This window comes from Astatotilapia calliptera, chromosome 15 (genome assembly GCF_900246225.1).
Source record: "Astatotilapia calliptera chromosome 15, fAstCal1.2, whole genome shotgun sequence".
Taxonomy (NCBI): Eukaryota; Metazoa; Chordata; class Actinopteri; order Cichliformes; family Cichlidae; genus Astatotilapia; species Astatotilapia calliptera.
This window is the reverse complement of record NC_039316.1, coordinates 36324944-36343985: the sequence shown is the minus strand read 5'-3', so window position 1 is coordinate 36343985 and position 19042 is coordinate 36324944. Positions and strand designations below refer to the sequence as shown.

The 19042-nt window shown below is 42.2% G+C and overlaps 1 protein-coding gene across 1 annotated transcript in view; it reads left to right on the top strand.

Annotated features, from left to right (window-relative positions):
* The window catches only part of psmd1 (proteasome 26S subunit, non-ATPase 1), a 36796-nt gene extending 18934 nt beyond the window's left edge, over positions 1-17862 (top strand). Inside the window, exons 17-25 of the mRNA XM_026194258.1 lie at positions 2020-2134; positions 5007-5123; positions 6009-6111; positions 9664-9833; positions 11048-11140; positions 11525-11611; positions 13799-13954; positions 15480-15645; positions 17666-17862. Coding sequence (XP_026050043.1) covers positions 2020-2134; positions 5007-5123; positions 6009-6111; positions 9664-9833; positions 11048-11140; positions 11525-11611; positions 13799-13954; positions 15480-15626 — 988 coding nt within the window. The 3' untranslated portion in view covers positions 15627-15645; positions 17666-17862. The remainder of the gene's footprint in view (positions 1-2019; positions 2135-5006; positions 5124-6008; positions 6112-9663; positions 9834-11047; positions 11141-11524; positions 11612-13798; positions 13955-15479; positions 15646-17665) is intronic.
* The last annotated feature ends 1180 nt before the right edge of the window (positions 17863-19042 follow it).

Sequence of the window (19042 nt, the reverse complement as noted above, 5' to 3'; positions counted from 1 at the left end):
CATGCAGAAAAATTACATGTTTTAAGATTTTTTTTCTTTGCTCTACACCTGCAACTTTGACTTTGAGTGGAGTCATAAACTTGGTGCTCGGTTTTTTGTCTCTTTCCTTTGAGTTAATTCTGAGGTTTTTAAGTCCATCACGCATTACCAGGATATTGAACTTGAAGTCGAATTCCAGGCGTCACAGCTTCACAGGCTTTCATGTGAAACAAATGCTGAATATTGATTTCTTCTCTCCATCTCACTTCTTCTATTTTGATGGTGGTTAAAGGTAATCTTTTACTGAAAAAAGCTGAAAAGGCTTCAGATTGAGCTATTCAGATAACCAATCGCCAAAGTTTTCTCAAGGTGTGCTTCAAGCTATTGTGCAGTCAGTTTCAAAAAAGCATCATAAATATTTTTATTTAACCTAAATGCTTATTCTGTGTGAGCCCTTTACAGTTTGGCTCTCACCCAAATGTAGATTGAAGGACACCGTCCGTCGGTCTACAGGAATAGAAAAAAACCCTCTGGAGGTGACGCTGAAATCTGATCCAAATCTCTCAGTGATTGCCACTTGTGATCTCGCTAAATCCTAATATAATGGTCGAGCTTAGCTTTTAATTCCAGACAGACCAGTGCAGATTACTCACTGCGGACATGCCTCCATATTGATGGACAGTTTAAGAGTTTGTGGCTTTTTGTGTGTGTGTGTGTTAATCTTATTATGACATATTTTTCTGAAGGGGCAACTTATTAATTCCAAGATGGAGTTTTTCCAGTCTATAGTGTTTTCTACTTCTGTTGAATAGGTTATATATTCTGTCCATTAACGCGACTGTTTTTAATGATGAGTAAAAAGACTGATTCAAACATTTCTTTCTATGCTTTATAGTTGTAAGGCTCATAACGAGGTGATTATAGCTTCAGTTATTGGACCCAGTGTAGTTCATCCAGTCAGTAGTGAAGTAAGTCATCTTTGTGAAGCTTTAAAGCTTCCAAGACTGTTTTTACTGAACTTATACCATAATTTTCATATAATTTGTGAACACATTTGTAGAATAATTCGGCATATACACAAACACAGTTTAAAGCCTTTTTTTTTTTTTTTTTAACGAACTAGCACCACTGTTTCATTCTCCTGCTTTTCTATTTGTTCTGTGGATCATTGAGCTTTTAGTGTTATGTGAGAAACAGGGACAGCCTCTTTATTTCCACTATAGCATTGCTGGGTCAGTTAGTTAAACGTGGCCGTTCTCTGTGATCCTTGAGTCACTGATTGGCATCTGTTTGCAGTTTAAAGCAGACCAACTCTTCATGCAAAACTCTGCGTGATCTCACCAATCAGCCTACCAATTCAAGCCCGGGCAGAGCCGTTGTTATCACAAGGGAATTATCAGATAATGTTCAACATCATGTTTTTGTTTTTTCCCTCCTCTTTTGTGCGTTTGCGTGTGCCCGTGCATAATTTGCTTCAAAGTGATTTTTGTTTAGTTTTGTTTTTTTTTAACTAAGAGAATTTTTACTCAGAAAACAATAACGACTGTCACCCGCTGAGCTAAATTTTGATATGATCTTGCAGGTTGTGCCTATATGACTAAAGCGGTGCTGGTAAATATGTGTTTATTTAGCACATTCCTTCACATTTGTAGGAATTTGTAATGTTTTTACCATGTGGTTAATATTGTACAATTTACCCAAACCATTTGGTTAGGATGTCCTCACTAAGGGGTGTGTGTGTGTGTGTGTGTGTGTGTGTGTGTGTGTGTGTGTGTGTGTGTGTGTGTGTGTGTGTGTGTGTGTGTGTGTGTGTGTGTGTGTGTGTGTGTGTGTGTGTACATCAATTTTTTTTAATCAAAGTGAGAACCAAATGTAAAGATTTGGGGAAGTTTGTGAGAGTTTTTGATTGTTTAATTTTTCTTTGATAAATCACAGCATCCAGAAAGCTGTGATTAGTCCAGCAGCAATCTGAACTGATTAATGACATTTGTCTGTGATTAACTTCAAGTGCCTCTTCTTTCTACCCCTTTGTGTCTCCAGGACCCCAGAGCAGTGTCCCAGTGTGGTTTCTCTCTTGTCAGAAAGTTACAACCCTCATGTACGCTGTGGGGCTGCCATGGCTCTGGGCATCTGCTGTGCAGGGACAGGCAACAAGGTCAGTGTCTTTTCCTTCTTCTGCTCCAAAAATCTTTTCTGTCTTGTTTCTGAGCAGCTGCTATCAACACATACTGCAATACTTCAAAATAAAAAACTGGCAGGAAACATTGGATTTTGCTAGCCGGACTTGCACTAGAATATAGACTAATATGTTATCAACAACATGTTTTTTATAAAAAAAGAGGAAAATATCTTACAATGGTGTCGCTGGTTTTCTCTTTACTTGAGGTTAATAGAGGGCTTCAGCCTTTTAAAAATTGTCCAGTCTTCCAGCTGTGTCTTATGAACTATATTGATTTAAGCATAGAACTAGACCTGAACTTTTTCTCTCTTTTAAATATGTCTTTACAAAGCACTTACCCCTCCTGGAGTTGGTAATCACAGCTAGAATTAATATTTTTTTTAAACTATGTGTCAAAGAAAAGCTTACATAGTATTTCCTTTACCACAAACGCAGCATTACACCTGCTGACTTCATTTGTCCCATGCGGCTTCTTTCTCCTCTTGGCGTAATGTGCATCAGCGATGCAAAGATTGTCTATGCTGAATGAACAGTTTCTCTTTAAATTGATAGCTTCCCTGTGGGGCTGGGGTGAGCGAGTACAGACTGACGTCTGTAACCTCTGCAGGAGCATCTACAAGAGCTTGTCTGCTTTCTTATGTCACACAGAATGATGGCAGAAGACGAAATGCTAAAATTTATGGCATTGTCAAAAAACTAATTACACCAAGATCATGGGAGAAGACTGCATTTGAACTTCATTTGTTTCAAGAGTGCAGTAATGTCCTGCCACAATTTCCTTACACTGCTTTGTAGATACTCCTATTCAGCACAGAGGGAAAAGGGTTAATTGCAGATGAGTTAGCATGCATTTTGTTTGGCTTCTCCAAAAAGAGGGAGGGAAGAGGACAGAAGACAGGAGTGCTGTCGCTCCCTGAGATGTTGGCTGCTCAGTCTTGGGTGACGCAGCCACAGCAGAATGATAGCATCCTCTTTGCACCCTCTTCCTCACTGAGACTCGAGCGTTAAGGAGAATATTTTGGACCAAGTCAGCGCAGAGGCGTGCTGCAGGCGTGATCGGCTCCGAAGCTCCACCGCTTGGTTTTTCCCTCGAATAAGAACTCGAGTACGTTAGAGGAGTGATGATGTTGTGACCAAAGAACTGGGTCACCTATTTAGAGGATGCACATTTGTTTGCTGTCATTTACAGCTTGGAGTTTGATGATATTTACTGGGCTGCTGCTCCTGATCTGTTTATATACTTGAAGGAGGAGATATGAACTGGAAAGTTGAGGAATGTTTTAACCGAGGCTGTTTGTGAGTTTCTTTAAAAAAAAGAAAAAGTTCACTTTGTTTGGTGGACCTGATGGAAACACCGTTCACCAAAAAAATGTGTGGAAATGTAATCTTAACACCAAGCAGACTAACGAGACCTGTCATGTGATACTGTTTTATAAGTGTGTAATAAACTGGAAGTTACGTGGCGTTAGACCGTGCTCTGCGTTGCTCTATTTATTTGCACAAGCCTGCAGACAGTTATTAGCAGAGCTCAAATGAATCTAATTTAAAGACTGAGCCACACTGGAGCTCAAACATGAAGAAAACCCTGGATATGGATTAACGTGATCTTAAGTAACCAGTCCGCTGCACTTGATTGGATCTGACAGTAAATACTTTTAATTACCCCGCCTCCACCCCACCACTATGTCCTTCCAAGAACATATCACGGGCAGGATGTGGTGGACTAGTGTTGGCTTTCCACTCTTAACATATCATCCTGGTGCACGAGTGTCTCACCCAGCTGAGCTGAAGACATTCATGAAACATGGTTTATTTTACCTCCACTGTCATCATCCTAGTTTGTTTCTCTTTCCTCGGTGGAGCTGACGCCTCCTTCTGAGCCTGCTGGTGTAGGTTACAGTCATTTCTGTTCAGGAGAAACAAAAGTAACAATGATAGACTGTCTGAAAAACACAGGGGAGAGCAGAAAGGAGGAGGCAGCGAGGTAGTCCTGCCTCACTCATTCATTCACAGTAATCATGGGAGGAGACTGATTGTTGGACAGTTGTCAAGGACAACCAGATATGAATGACACTAATGTCATTAATTTGTGAGGTCTGGTTGCCTCTGTTGATAATTGCCTCTCCCGTATTTAACCAAACAGAAATATCCCTGTTGCACTGATCTTTCCTGTTGGGATTTTTTCCCTTTTTCATAATAAAATACATTTAAAGTTTAAAATAAAAAGTTGCATGCATTTTTTCCAAAAGAAATCAGAGAGGTGATTTTATTGTTGTTGGGTTTTTCTCTGGAAAAGAAAGAAATACTGCATAAATAAGGTCACAGAAGTTCTCTAAATTGTTTTAGGAAACATGGCTCATTTTTTCCTTGTAAATATTTGATGTCATCTACTAGCGTGTTAACAAAAATCACTGTATTTACTCCTCTTTGTGAAAAATGATGTACTTCAAGTTTACGGCATAAAAATATGCTGATTGTTTGGGCTTTAACAGATAAATGAGGCATTTTCAGCCTGATGACCTAAAACTTACAGTGAGGTTCTACAGATCATTCTGTGCAAGAGACTGAATTATAAAAGACCTTCAAGATTATGAAGGCTCGGTCCATTGATTTTTGAAAATTGTCTTATTATTTTATAGAAGCAAAACCGTCACATCTGTCTTAACAGTCTAATCTTCAGTACCAATCTTCGAGAAATGCTTAAAGCTCCTCTAAGAACATTTTATCATTTAAATCGTGAATTTGAGTTAAATATGAAGGAATAATTTCCAGGCCTGCAGTTTGAAAAAAGTGAAAATGTTGTATATTTAAACCAATGTTTCCTACTCTTCTGTGTTTCTTGTCACAGGAGGCCATCAATCTCTTGGAGCCCATGACCAACGACCCCGTAAATTACGTGAGACAAGGCGCCCTCATCGCCTCTGCCCTCATCATGGTCCAACAGACTGAAGTCACCTGTCCCAAGGTAAGTGAGCAGGCGTAATTGGCAGGACCAGCATTCAGTGAGACTGTCTGCACTCTTCAGTATAACTATAAAACAGAGGAACTTCCTTTTGGATGTAAAATGTACACGAGTAGAAAAACAAAACTGCTCTGTTATTGCACGCCGGTCTTGGCTGATTCATAATACGATACCAATGAGACAGAGGTTTTGTTGAATAAACCGTGAGAAGGAAAAAAGGTGGGAAGACTTGACTGAAAGCAGAAAGTATTAGTATTGTGAATGAAGAAGGAATAAGGTCTGTGCCATGGAAGACTGAAGAGTGACTAGTCCCAGCATAACTGCACGCACTCACCCTTGAATCACCGCATACTTTGTCATAGACGGTTAAGAAATACCAGATGCATTTTCAAAGAGTCTTCATCTGCACAGCAAAGGTCTATAAGCCTCGAGGCAGTATGCAGAATTTTGCAAGAGGTAGTTGTTTATTTCTTTTTTAGCAGCTGAATATCTATGACCCCACCCCCCCACCCCCCCCCAACACAACCTCCTACCATTGTAATTTCCAGTTCTGCTGTGGAGTTGTAGACAGGCCAATAGTTTGCGGGTGGTGAAATTAGGCCAAATATGTTGAAAGCAACCTAGCAGAGCATTGACTTAGCTTATTTGCAAAAACAAAACTTTATGTTCTTGATGTTGGAACTCTGACAGGTACATCATCATCACCACAGGTGTCACAAAGCTGATGTGCTGTTAATATTCTGCAGATACTGAGTGAACCTGATAAATGCGTTAAAGCCTGCGACGACTGCGTTTAAAATCTTTGCTCTTTCCTTTATATGTTGAGCACCTCCTGCTTTATTGCAGTGTATTTTTAAATTAATTTTCCTAATTTCATCTTGACTCTAGGTGAACCAGTTCAGGCAACTTTACGCAAAGGTGATCAACGACAAGCACGATGACGTCATGGCCAAGTTCGGCGCCATCCTGGCCCAGGGAATCCTCGATGCAGGTCGGTCTCCAAACAGAGTTGCTGTGGGTTTATCCATGTCAGTCACTGAGTGAGAGAATGAATGGGTATGCGGTCCCGCCTGCCTCACATGCCTTCACCACTTAGTGGAGTACAAAAAGATGTGTAATTCTTAATTACACGGTAAAACAAGTGAACGGCTCTACATGTTAGGCGGGTTTGTGGTTTTGTGTGCGCCTTAATTGGAGTTCCTTTGCACTCGAGCAAACAGTAACCCCCTCCTTTGGCTGACCACCCGTGCATTGCGTTTCTGGAACAGATCATGCTAAAGGTGCATTAGCGCCTGCCAGCCCGTACCTCAGCTCCGCTCTGCTCGCAGCCATATGGCCCGTCGGTCTCCCTGCGGTAATTATTGTTTGTCTGATAGTCTCTGTGTTTGTGTGTCTGTGCGGCTGTTTGTAGACACAAGCAAGCAGCTTGTGTGTGTGCGTGTGTGTGTGTGTGTGTGAGGTCCTACAGAGCTGCATATCATCACATGGAGAACTCGTATGTATGCAAAAAGAAAACCCCAGTGTAAGGGTTTCATCTAAATACAAGTATGTGTGTTAATAGCAGGGAAACACACTGAAATACACTCTCAGGTGTTGCATTCTTCACAAAGTGAACCCGAGCACCTTTACATGACACTTTTTTCTTTTCTTCATTAAGCACAGCATTGGCTCGCTGTTAACTCGGCCCCTCTTGCTCTCTGATTAACGGTCATTTTGTTCTGGGTAGATTATCCATGTTGATGACCGACAGGATTTCCATCATGCTTCAGATCAGGCGCAATAAATTCAGGCCAGGATGTCCCTGCTTGAGACCAAAACCCCTGATTCTTCCCACCCTCAGCTCTCTTTCCTGCACAAGCTGCTTAGCCCTGTTTTCAGTGCAGAATATACACTACTCCCGTTTGAATGTCAGACATGCTCAGGCTCATGCGGTACGAATGTTTAAGTATTCTCGTCCTTCCAGGGCCTTGGGAGTGTTTGAGGTGCAGGGGTAATTGTATTTAATTTGACTGGCGGAAGCGATTAGAGCTCAGTTTCATGATAACTGGTGCTCATTACCCTGAAAGCCGTCAGTCTCCTGCTTTCCTTCTCTCACTTTGCGTCCACGTCTTTTCCTCCCGCCTGTATTTTCAGGCTTTCTCCCAGTATTTGATGCAGTCTGAATCAAGTGTAATTAGCTTTCGCATTCTTATGTAAAAAAAAAAAAAAAAAAAAGAAAAAACAAGAAGAAAAACCAAATCATGCCACGTCTTGTTGTTTTTATTCGATGGAGCTGTTTCTTCACACCCAAACATGCAGGCCGGCTGTTGATGTAGTCACGTTACACCTTTTTAAGGGATCGCAGTGGATCTGCGCACCTCTCTCACCTACTCCTTGGAATGAAAATTGGCCCACCAAAGTGAGAGTTGGCGAAAACAGCGGGTGGGGGAGAACCTGTTACTGAAGTGCACTCGAGCTCTTCTAAGTATTTAAGAGACTCTCAAGCACACGCTCGTGGTGCGTTGAGCTAGCCTCGTTACTCATTCTGGCCAACATTGAGCCCATGGGACTGGAATGTCTCGTACACCGGCTCAGATTTGAAGATAAGGCCCCGTAATTAAATCATCCGAGTGACCTCAGGTTAGAGTCGCTGTAGGAGAAGAGGGCAGCAGATGATTTAAGTGCTATTGTTTAGGCTGATATTACTTTTAGTTGGAAGGGCTACTCCCTAGTAACCTTGTCATTAAAAAAAAGAAGTGGTTTTCTCTTTATCTCTATAGAAATGATGAATTCATCCTGGTTGCGCTTCCTCTTCCTCCTCTTTCTGTCTTCTGCCATCCCTCCCTTCTGTTTATCCAAGAATTGCTTGGGTGGGCTGTTATTCTTTTGCTCTTTCAAGTTACACCCTTGACCCCTGTTAATCACCCTTCTAGCCATTTTCATAGATAAAAATAAAATACGATATAAATAGATGTCTTTTTGTTGAAGTCAGCAGAACATCTTGATGTTTTTGAACCTTCAAGCTGAGATACACTGCCTGCACAAAGAAAATTTTTTTAAAAAATTATATAATATTTCCTTTCAGTGTTTCTTTATTTTTTGTTGCCAAGTTCTTGTGTTATTGATGGGAGAGTAGCACCTCTGAAATGTCCTCCAGAACAATGCAAAAGATTCTCAGTGGGGTTAAGTTGTGGGCTCTGTGGAAACCGGTCCATGAAACCTGGCGTGAGGAAAATCTGGTCATTCACCATATTCGGACAGTCAGGTGACCTTGTTTTTCGCCACACAATGCTGCTGTTTAGTCTTTGCATTTTACGTGACCCTGCTAGAACAAATTGCATCTTTCCCACCTCCTTGGGCGATGTCTTCCAACATGGCTGTTTAATAAATGAGAAGCTACTTGCTGCATGAGATAATAATCATTGTAGTAATTACTCAGGGGAAGGCTCTTAACTCTTTGCTTTTATTATTTGGTGAACATTAAACTGAGCTGTGTATAAACTGTAACTGCTCAGATGTAGATGGAAAAGGCATTTGGGATCTTTTCAGGATGGCAGACACCTCTTTGGATGTAGATCACTTATTAATGCCATGTCCAGCTCAAATCGGATGATAATGAATGAGGCCTGTCATGCAGGATGCTTTAGACAATGCATTCCTGGATGTAATTGTCTTGCCATGCACATCCTCATATTTTATATTCTGCCCTGAGATCAACGGATCACACAGAATGAAGCCAGAAGGACAAAGCTCCTTTGGGTGGTGAACATCCTGGTCTGTACCCCTGTTAACCTCTTACTCCCTGATTACTCTGCCAAGTCTCAAATAATGTGTTTCACTATCAACTGTAACTGTGTCACATGAAAGAAAAAAGCTGTTTTCGCCATCAGCATTCTGGTTATTGTTCAAAGCACAGTTTCCTTTTCTTTTCCGTTTTCCCCTCGACTTAGCCCGTGACCTGGGTTTCAGTCTGTTTATGTTAGGTGTTGACGGCCAGCGGCGCTCAGCATTTCATTTGTATCATTGCGGCTTGCTTGAGGTTTGCTGCTTTTCAGTGCTCTCCTTGTTTTCAGACCTTCAGATATTATGCAAGAGCCTGTAATTTAGACAAGAGCTCCCTCTCATCAGTGGTTAGCACATAAAGCAGAAGTAGGTTCAATAATAAATGAGTGTGTCTTTTATGTTGTGGGCACCGATAAATGGGGTCTTTTTGGAAATGTACGACTGATAATTTTGGAATTAGCACTAGGCTATGATGGTAGCAAATTATATCCAGTGCTGCGGACCATGTTATGTTTGGCCCATAAGAAACATTAGAGATGATTGTAAACACGTGGGTCCGTCTGAAGATCAAAAAAGAACCAGCAGCTTAAAAACGTATTAACTCCAACATAGAGAAACATCGGAGTCCAGACCAGCTAAATCAGTGTTAACATAATCAGGGGTTCTTCCTTAGGGGGTCAAAGGTGACAGAAAATTTGAGAACCTGCCATCATGGTCTTTAAGCCTTTCTTGTCTCATTTTACTGAAATGCTCTCTAACCTTTGTGCTTTCTGTCGTCCAGGTGGACGTAACGTGTCCATCTTCCTGCAGTCCAGGACGGGTCACACTCACATGCCGTCAGTGGTCGGCCTGCTGGTCTTCACTCAGTTCTGGTTCTGGTTCCCTCTTTCCCACTTCCTGTCCTTGGCCTTCACACCAACCGCTATAATCGGCCTCAACAAAGACCTCAAGGTACCGAAGCATTTTATTATTTACAAGCCTCAACCTCAACATGTTTAAAGTGGGCTATGGTGTCTGGTAGATTAGTCCCACCTATGTGTTTATTATGTGTTTATAGGTGAGCCTTGTTTTGTATGTAGGAAACAGCAACATGAGGTCTAAGATATGGCTGCTGAGCTTGTAGTTATTGCTGCATGTCGTGCAGGAAATATTTAGCCTCTTGTCTTGGGAACAACTGTAACCAGCAGCCGACTCCTAACAAGGCTCTCCTGACTTTTTGCCTGTTCTGGCCGCCTGCCACTCGCACTATGGTGCCAAAGGATCAGCGTGACATATTGTGGTGTTAAACTGGTATTAGATGAGCTTAAGCTCTTCTGTCCTACCCGAATCAGCAGCACCGGACACCTGGGACACTGACAGCCTTTTGAGGTTTTGTGAATTCCCAACGTTACAAAGCACTAGAGAATATACTCTGTGTAAATCCCTGAATAACCAGGGCCGGGGACAGCGGGGTTTAACAGACTCGCCGCACCCCGGAAAGGTTTGTCAGGTCGAGTTCTGCTGCACAGCACAAGCCTTCACAGACGTTGAGCCTTACCATAGGTGAAAACAACATCCTTGTCACTTGCCCTGTGTTTTTTAAAGGCTGCAGGGGTGCTCTGTTGGACCATCGAGACAGTTTAAATCATTTAGTTTCAGTGAGCTTTTATAATGTGAAGGCTTACACTGAACAGAAGGGACCTGGTGCTGCTGTCGCTGGAGATCCTCTTTAATGTTTGTCTAGCCAAATCCGACAGAGCAGTTCTTCATTTTCACTTAAGTTTCAGTCTGCAGCTATTAGGAGGAAAGCACTGTCACAAGCAACCCCCTCTTGTGTAACTGGTCAAGTATTCAAATGGGTTCAGACCGAGCTAATGTAAGCCAGGCTTTCTCCAGCTTCAACCTCTCTGCAAGCATTTTTTTTCAGGTAACAGAGGATTCCCTTGCTTAAAGGTGTCTGTTTTGAAGTAACTGAAGGAATAGGAAGTGCCAAGTCCTTGAACATCATTCAGGAAGGATTATAAAATACAGCCTGTAATAGATGACGCTAAGTGGCTGTCTCTTAGAGGGTGCTTCAAACAGGTGCTCTGTACTGTAGCGAGAACGTCAGTCAGCTCATTTTCAGTTACACTGTGAACATATGAAACATGTTTACAAAGTTTTTTTTATTCTCCTCTCTTTTTCAGATGCCTAAGGTGCAGTACCGCTCCAACTGTAAGCCCTCCACCTTCGCCTACCCACCAGCTCTGGAGGTTCCCAAAGAGAAGGAGAAGGAGAAGGTGAGCACTGAGGCGCCGCAGCACATCAGCTTGTTTTGCTTTCCCTTTTTCTGAAATTATTAGTTCAGGAAAGCTGATCCCGCTCCGTATTGATTTGCAAATAATTTCGAACCCTCCCTGTAAAGACTCATCATCTTCCTGCCCGTCGTGTTTATTATTGTAGAATCTCTGGCCTTTTTTTTTTTTTTTTTCTCAGTTGCTCATTTCACAATCCAATCCTGCCCTTGGAGAATGTAATGAAAGACATTTATTTTGTGGTTCACTAGTTTTGTACATTTTAAGCCATGTTTGTAGAAGGTCTTAATGTCTGTGGTAACGTCTGACGTCGTGGAAATGTCTGTGCTCGCTCTCTCGCTCTCTCGCTCTCTCTCTCTCTCATGCCAGGTATCCACCGCTGTTCTCTCCATCACAGCCAAAGCCAAGAAGAAGGAGAAGGAAAAGAAAGAGAAGGAGGAGGAGAAGATGGAAGTGGTGAGTGGGGAAAACAACCCAACTTTCCTGATTCATTGCTAATAATCGTATTGTGTTTTTTTTTTTCCCTGTTTAATATTAATTTTTAAAGATATTACTATTTTTTGTAGTTGTTTTGATTATTATTGGAGAAAGCAGCTTTACCTCCAGGAACAGAAAAATCCAACAAAATCGAACCGTAACCACGCTGAGGTTGCTTTTCTTAAATGAAAACAGAAGGATGGTTGTTGGTACTCAGGTCCTTCATTTCTGCAGTTGAAGTTAAAGCATTTATTATATTTTATAATCGTGAAACTCTTCAGCTGTAGCGAGATGTGCTGCAGCCGCTGTCCACCTGTTTAGCTGCTTGTTAAAAAGCTAATCAGCCAATCAGATGGCTTGTAGACATGGTTAAGATTAAAATGCTGAAGTTCAAACCAACCATCAGAATATCGAAGAAAATGATTTAAGTGACTTTGAATGTGGCGTAGTTGTTGTGCCAGGCAGGCTGGTCTGAAGCTTATTTACAGAATCTATTTGGATTTTTCTACTCAACCATCTTTAGGTTTTATAGATGATTCTGGAAAAAGTGAAAATGCCTTGTTTATGTTGGAGGAGAAAGGCCAAAGTGGAGCTGATAGGAAGGCAATAAACTCATTACAGCTGAGGCATGCAGAAGAGCATCTCTCAACACACCACACGTTGACCCTTGAAGCAGATAGGCTGCAGCAGCAGAAGACCGCACCAGGTCCTACTGTCAGCCAGGAGCAACAAACTGAGGCCACTGGGGCTGGTCAAGTTTAAAGTTTAAACTTAAAAATATGGCCTAGACTGAGTCTCAATTTCTGCTGCCTCATTCAAATGGTAGGATCAGAATTAGTTGTAAACAACATGAAAGCTTAGCCAAGATACTGAACTCCAGGTTGCTCTCCAATATTTTCATCAGAGTGCGACTGTTAGAAAGCATTTAGGTGCAGGAAAAAGTGCTTGTAACGACGGGGGGATTGAGGCATGGTGTGTGAAGCACTGTTCTACTTGAGCACTCAGTTATGCCAACAGTTCAGGTTGGTGCTGGTGGTGTAAGGGTGTGGGGGATATTTTCTTGTCACACTTCAGGCCCCTTACTACCAACTGAGCATCATTTAAACACCATACCTGAATGTTGTTGCTAACCGTGTCTATTGTTTTATGACCACAGTTTGTCCATCTGGTTCCAGCAGGATAATGCTCAGAAAGATCCAGTCATCTCAAACTGGTTTCTTAGACATAACGCTGATCCCACTGTACACAACTGGACTGCAGCATCTATGCGGTGCTTGTTGAATCTTTGCCACCAAGAATTAGGCAGCTGTGAAGGAACGAGTCCAGCCTGGTCCTTGTAAGGTGTACCTACTAAAGTGGCCAGTGAGCGTATAATATAGTGTCTGTCTTTGCTTTTCGCCTTTGGCTTCAGTCACCACGCAGCAGTCCATCTTTTCTACTAGTGTGTTTTTTGCACTTAGAGTATTTGTGCTTTTTTTTCTCCTGTAGCTTTTGTTGTCATCAAACAAATGAAAACTTTCCTGTTAGTCAAATCAAATGACAGCTGTATGAAAAATGAATGGAGTAGCGCAGCATACACCCAGTTGTTTCTTTTCTTAAAGTCTCTTGAGCTTTTCACTCATCCACAGCCAGCGTTCAGACACCCCTGTCAGTAAAGAGCCAGTATGACTTTCATTGGGATTTTCTCTGAGTGTAGGCCGTGTGTTTGATCCTCTCTGCCACGCTACATCTCAGCTCTGGTGCTGAGAGACGAGCCTGGAAACGTCCTACGCGCTCACATCTCAGGCTTTTGATTTTATTTGGCTTAACTCGAAGATGGTGGTTGAAGGAAAGGTACCCACTAAAACTGGGGTCAGACGGTTCACTTGCTTATTCATAATCCATCAGTACTCGTTGTGCCTCATTCGTAGTTTTCCAGCATTTGCTGAGCAGCCCGACAATTCATTTGCCATCAGCGGTGCCAGAGCAGGAAGAGCAGGCTGATTCACAGAAATGGAAAGATGGAGGGGGGAGGGTAGAATTTATTACCCATGACACCTCAATAATGTCCAATTCACAGTAGAAAGAAATTATTCCGAGTCAGGGACTAGATCTGTTCAGACAAAGCAGTAAATGAATATACTGTAAGTACTTCTAGTGGCCCTGATCCTCATTCTTCCTTCGCAGGAGGTCCAAGAAGGTGAGAAAGAGAAGAAGGATGAAGAGAAGAAAAAGGAGGTGGAGCCAAATTTCCAGCTCCTGGAGAACCCAGCCAGAGTGATGCCAGCTCAGCTCAAAGTCCTCACGATGCCAGAGACCTGCCGCTACCAGCCCTTCAAACCGGTAACTCAAAATCCACCAGATGTGGACCGAGATCCACATTTTCTGTTTTTTATGAACTTGATTGTTCAGATTTTACATGACATGCTTCAGAAAACAAACAAAACAAATCGAGTTAAGGTCAAAGCCCCTTCGGTCCGTCACTCCTGTTAATATCTGAGTCATTTGGTTTTAGGCCCCTCTCAGAAAATATGAACATAGCTTCTTTTACTGATAAAGTCAGCAAAGTCATTATTTTCATGTACAGATTACACCAAAATTTATTTCCAGTATAACAACATGAGGTCTCCACCACAACACAGCACCCAAATAGATTGTTGAATGTAATCATTCTGCTCATTTTTTATTGTTTACAGCATCGGTGCTTCTGTGACGTCTCAGATGTCCCCTGAGTCACAGCATTTACACGTGATATTTCTAAATGAGTGCTAAGCATCAGAGAGCAGAATTTAACAGTGTAACAGTATCTCTGATTATTTTCCTCTAATATAAATCGTTCAAATTAAGATCCAGGCCGCGGGTTGATTTTGGCCTCGTTCGATTAAAAAGTGCAGAATCTCCCCCGTCCAGGCCCATAAACCCGAGCGCTGCGGTTCTCCTGTAAACGCTGACAGTTTTCCACAGTAAACGGCAGGACAGCGTGCACTCACCCCAGTCCTGTAAAGAGGAAGTACTGTTTGATTTTTCTGTCCAGCGAGCGAAGCTCGGTGTACTACACTGTACATGTGTCCCTGCTTGTCTAAGGTTTTGGTAATGCTGCTTTCCTCTTAAGGGTTTGTTTTAGGTTCCAAAAGCAGGTTTAGGAAGTGAAGGGAGGTTTACAGGACTTATCTTGAAATCTGCTCAGTGTTAAGAGGCTTATTATATGGAGATTAATACAAGACTTCCTGTCTTTGGGTCTCTGTTTGGCTTGTGTGTAATCTTTTACTTTTTTGGGCGCATATGTAAACCTTTAATTTGAATTATGCAAATCCTCAAAAGTATTGCTTATTTAGAAATACTTCTGATATACCTACACTTCTGTTATAGATGTACTGTTACACTGAATGTAAATATTTCATTAAATGTGTCTTGAAGAGAATTTAAAATACATTTCTGTGTCTGACCCTCTGTTTGAAACTGGATGCACATCTGTAATATGGACTTGCGTACATAACTGTGGGACTCTGTCATGTACTGGGCTCCTGCGTTTAAAGACAAAAAATATGTAAAAGTGTATTAAGTACATATAATGCACCACATGGACAAAAGTACTGGGTCACATGTATGGTCATGGAAGCCGATGCCATGAAGCTCCAAGCACACAGTTTTTGAGCGGCCGGGAATCAAACCACCAACCTTACCCCAAATGCTAGCTGAGATTTGGAGCTCTGCATGTATTCGGTGGCTCTGCTCGTTGCCATGGTAGCCTCCTATTTGAGTTTTTAGTTTCACTGAGCTTGACCCATTTTTTAATCTTTACTAAGTGTATACAAACCTTAAACCTGTTACTCCAGACTTGTGCTAATTTCCCTCCGTATGTCACCAGCTCCATACAGGCGGGATCATCATCATGAAGGACACCAGCGAGGAGGAGGAGGAGCTGGTGGAGCCCGTCTCAGCTCACGGCCCAAAAATTGAAGAGGAAGAGCAGGAGCCTGAGCCGCCCGAGCCTTTCGAGTACATTGACGAGTAGAAACGCTCCCGAAGTGACGGTATGCTGATCATTTCTGAACTTTGGAACTTTTCGAGCGTTAAAGAATGACTGACAAAGGTGGCTTTAAATGATTTTAAGAGGCAACGCCTGTCCATGCAGTGAGCTAACAGCTGACATAGACCAGCCCCAAACCCTCCAGTGGGTTTTTAAGTCATGTTTCTTTTTGGCATAAGCAGACGCAGAGATCACAACAGCATTAGTTTAACAGCTAGCAAATCAAACCGCTGGACTGAAATGCAGCTGCTCAGAGTAAAAAAAAAAGTTAAAACTACAGTTAATTTTGTCACTGCTCTCTAGACAACTTTCTGGCTTTGGCACACTCCCACATAGCTGTCTGAGTGTTTTCGTAGGAAGTAACGTTGTGTGATAATAACACACAACGTAGGTCTGCGTTTCTGTCAAAGTATCACAGAGTTTCACCCATCGCTGCCCGAGGAATGTAAACATCACCGCCTCCTTCCTCAGAGGGCAAACCCCCTCGCTGCACTACCCAGTGAACCTGGACGCCTAATGATCACTTGCTGCTTGTTGTGTTAGTGTTGGATTGGCTGCAGGAGTGTGCGCGATTTAGTGCGATGAGACCGATGAGGTGTCACTGACCAAATTAGGGCCTCTGTGCGTATTATGTCATGTCCCGTATGAGGTCTGAGAGCTGTGAAAGATTAAACGCTGCAGAGGTCCTTGTCAGGCCGTCCTTGTTGATACGTGCAAAGTCAATGTCTACTTTAACTGGAAGTAGGTGTTGTGATGTTGCTGGTGCTGCACTGGGGCTTTTTCCCCCTGCTGCCTGCAGTGAGCTTTGGTCACCATTTCTCCCACAACTGTGTTATAGATATTCGACTGGCTCACCAGCGTGGTCCGTCACTAGCATACTTCTCCAGAAGTATGTGGAGATTGGTCTTGGCCTAATCTGTGTAGCATTCCTTTCTTCCCAATGCCGATGACATGTCCCACCTATCAAAGCTAAGGCAAAGTTGCTGGTTGACTCAGTGATGTGGTCCTGACGTTGGAGTTCTGGTATGGAGCGAAGGGCTACATCCATGGACACAAGCATGTGAGGGCGAGGCAAACACAGGTGCCTGTTTGGTGACTTAAAGTCCAGTTTCCTCCTATTAAAAGGGAGTTTTTCCTTCCCTCAGTCGCCTAGTGCTTGCTCATAGGGGGGCATCTGATTGTAGGGTTTTTATTTTACAACATAAAGCATCTTGGGGCAGCTGTTGTCGTGATTTGGCGTTATATAAATAAATTGAAAGCCTACTAGGAGTAAGCCTTGAAGCTCTCTTCTAAACTGAGTGGTTTCTGTCATATTTCAGACCTGCTTAAAGAACAAAATGACTGAGTTTGAATCAGAGGTTTGCAGGAAAACCCAGAAACTGTTCTAATGGTGGTCAAACCACATCTTGGATAAAAGCTGAGGTGTCGAAACGCGTCTTTAAGGGTACAGGGAGGTCATCGAATGTCGTACACCTAAAGGCCATCTCAAGTGTAGCTTTCTCCCTCAGGAACGTTTGCTTCCACGTGTTTGTCGTCATTCTGAAATTCCTCATTTGAATAGGCACGCTCCGATTGGGTCCGGTCCTACACACATCTGTCTCACAGATGTTTTATATCATATACTATTGTTGCTGACAGTGTGTTGAGCCCACCACATATTATTTATCATCAATCTCATCAACTCTCCACACTGAATACAGTTGTTCTGAACCCAAATGTAAAGGATACGCTGCTTATTGTGCATTTATCCCTCACGACAAGCACGGAGCTGTTCAGTGATGTGAACATTCACATGTTGTAAACACGAGAATCTTTTCAGTCTGCGTGTGATATGATTGCAGCTCCACGGGGAGAGCGCTGGGCAGTGGTGTCATTTCTTACTGCTTCTATGGATTAAATGACTTCAGCTCAATTAATAAAGCCCTGAATTGTCTTTGATTGTCTAACGTTGTTTTATTAATCAAAGGACGGGGGCGGGGCATTATTGTGACGTACTGGTAATGGCTTTTTTCCTTCCTCCTCAGGCATCAGAAGAGAGATCCCAGCATGTTGGTTCAGCGTCTCCCCTCCACATCCATGTATCCATCCACCTCTCCGCTCGACTGCTTCTTCGACACGTTCCTTTCCTGTTCTAGCTCCTCATTTGCCACCCGAGGAATGTTTTACATTCTCGTATTGTATAATTTTCAGTCCTTACAATAAAAATAACATATATATCAAATGCTGGAGCGCGTGTGTTTATTTGAGCCTGTATTTCACTCGGGGCTTGGGTCTAGGGACTTGCTAATCCCATACATTAAAACTGGTTTACATTTTGTGCACTCAGCAGCTGCTGCTACAGTCTGTCTGCTGTGCAAATGGTAAACGCGAGCTGGGGGTGAGGAAGTGTGCTTTCAGGAAAAAATTAGCTGCTGCCTTATTTTGTGTGATAGTGTTTAGCAGGGAAGGCAAAACTGTAAGTCAGACTATGTTTGTCACAGGATCAGTTACAAGCACAGAAAAGTTTGAGTGATCAGTGACCTCGTCAGACTCGCTCTACACTCAAACAAACACGGATTCATGCAGCTCTGATTTACACTGTGTTGAGCATTTACTGCCTCGGTGAAAATCGCTATGAGTAATTGATAAATCTGCAGGGCATGTGATGTGAGAGGAGGTAGTCGCTGCTTCTAAAAATGTCCATAATCAAGTGCATAAATTTATGAACCTCATTTGGTTCTTTTTAAAAGTGTGTGTGTGGAAAGTAGGACTGCTGTGCTGCTGTGAGTACAAAATATGCAGCAGTCCAGTTATGAGTCAGTGACATTCAGTCCACAAAGCTTTCAAAACCTGCAACAATCAGTTTTGCAGCAGCATTGAAAAGAGAATTTTAGCTCAATCTGTTGATGTATTAAACATATTTGGGTAAAACTTTATAATACGGCTGCGACTAAGGGTGTAATTCCCCTGTTATTATATTGAATTTCAGTTCATTTTATTTGAAATTGCGAGATAATTCTATTTAGATACAAATATTTAAAGGTTGTACACTAGAATAAGGAGGTAACAAGTCAGGTTCTTACAGGAAATTGTCATTAAATTTAAGTACTGTATAGTTTCCTGGCAATGTAGCAGAAAAACCAACAATACTTCATCTTATCTTTTTAGCATGCTGTACCTTTAAGGTGTGGGCTGTGTTATGGAGTGGCTGGACCCTGTCTAACCTCTGGGTATTTTCAGGGAAATATTTAAGTACAGTGTAAGTAAGAAAGGACAACTGAATAAAAGAAAACCCACCATGCACATCATCGACTATTAAATAACGATGTAAAAAATCATGGTCAAGTCACTTCATAATATAGCCCCGCCCCAAAACATACAGCATACTTACAATGTAGAATGGAGAAATATTGTTCTTCCAC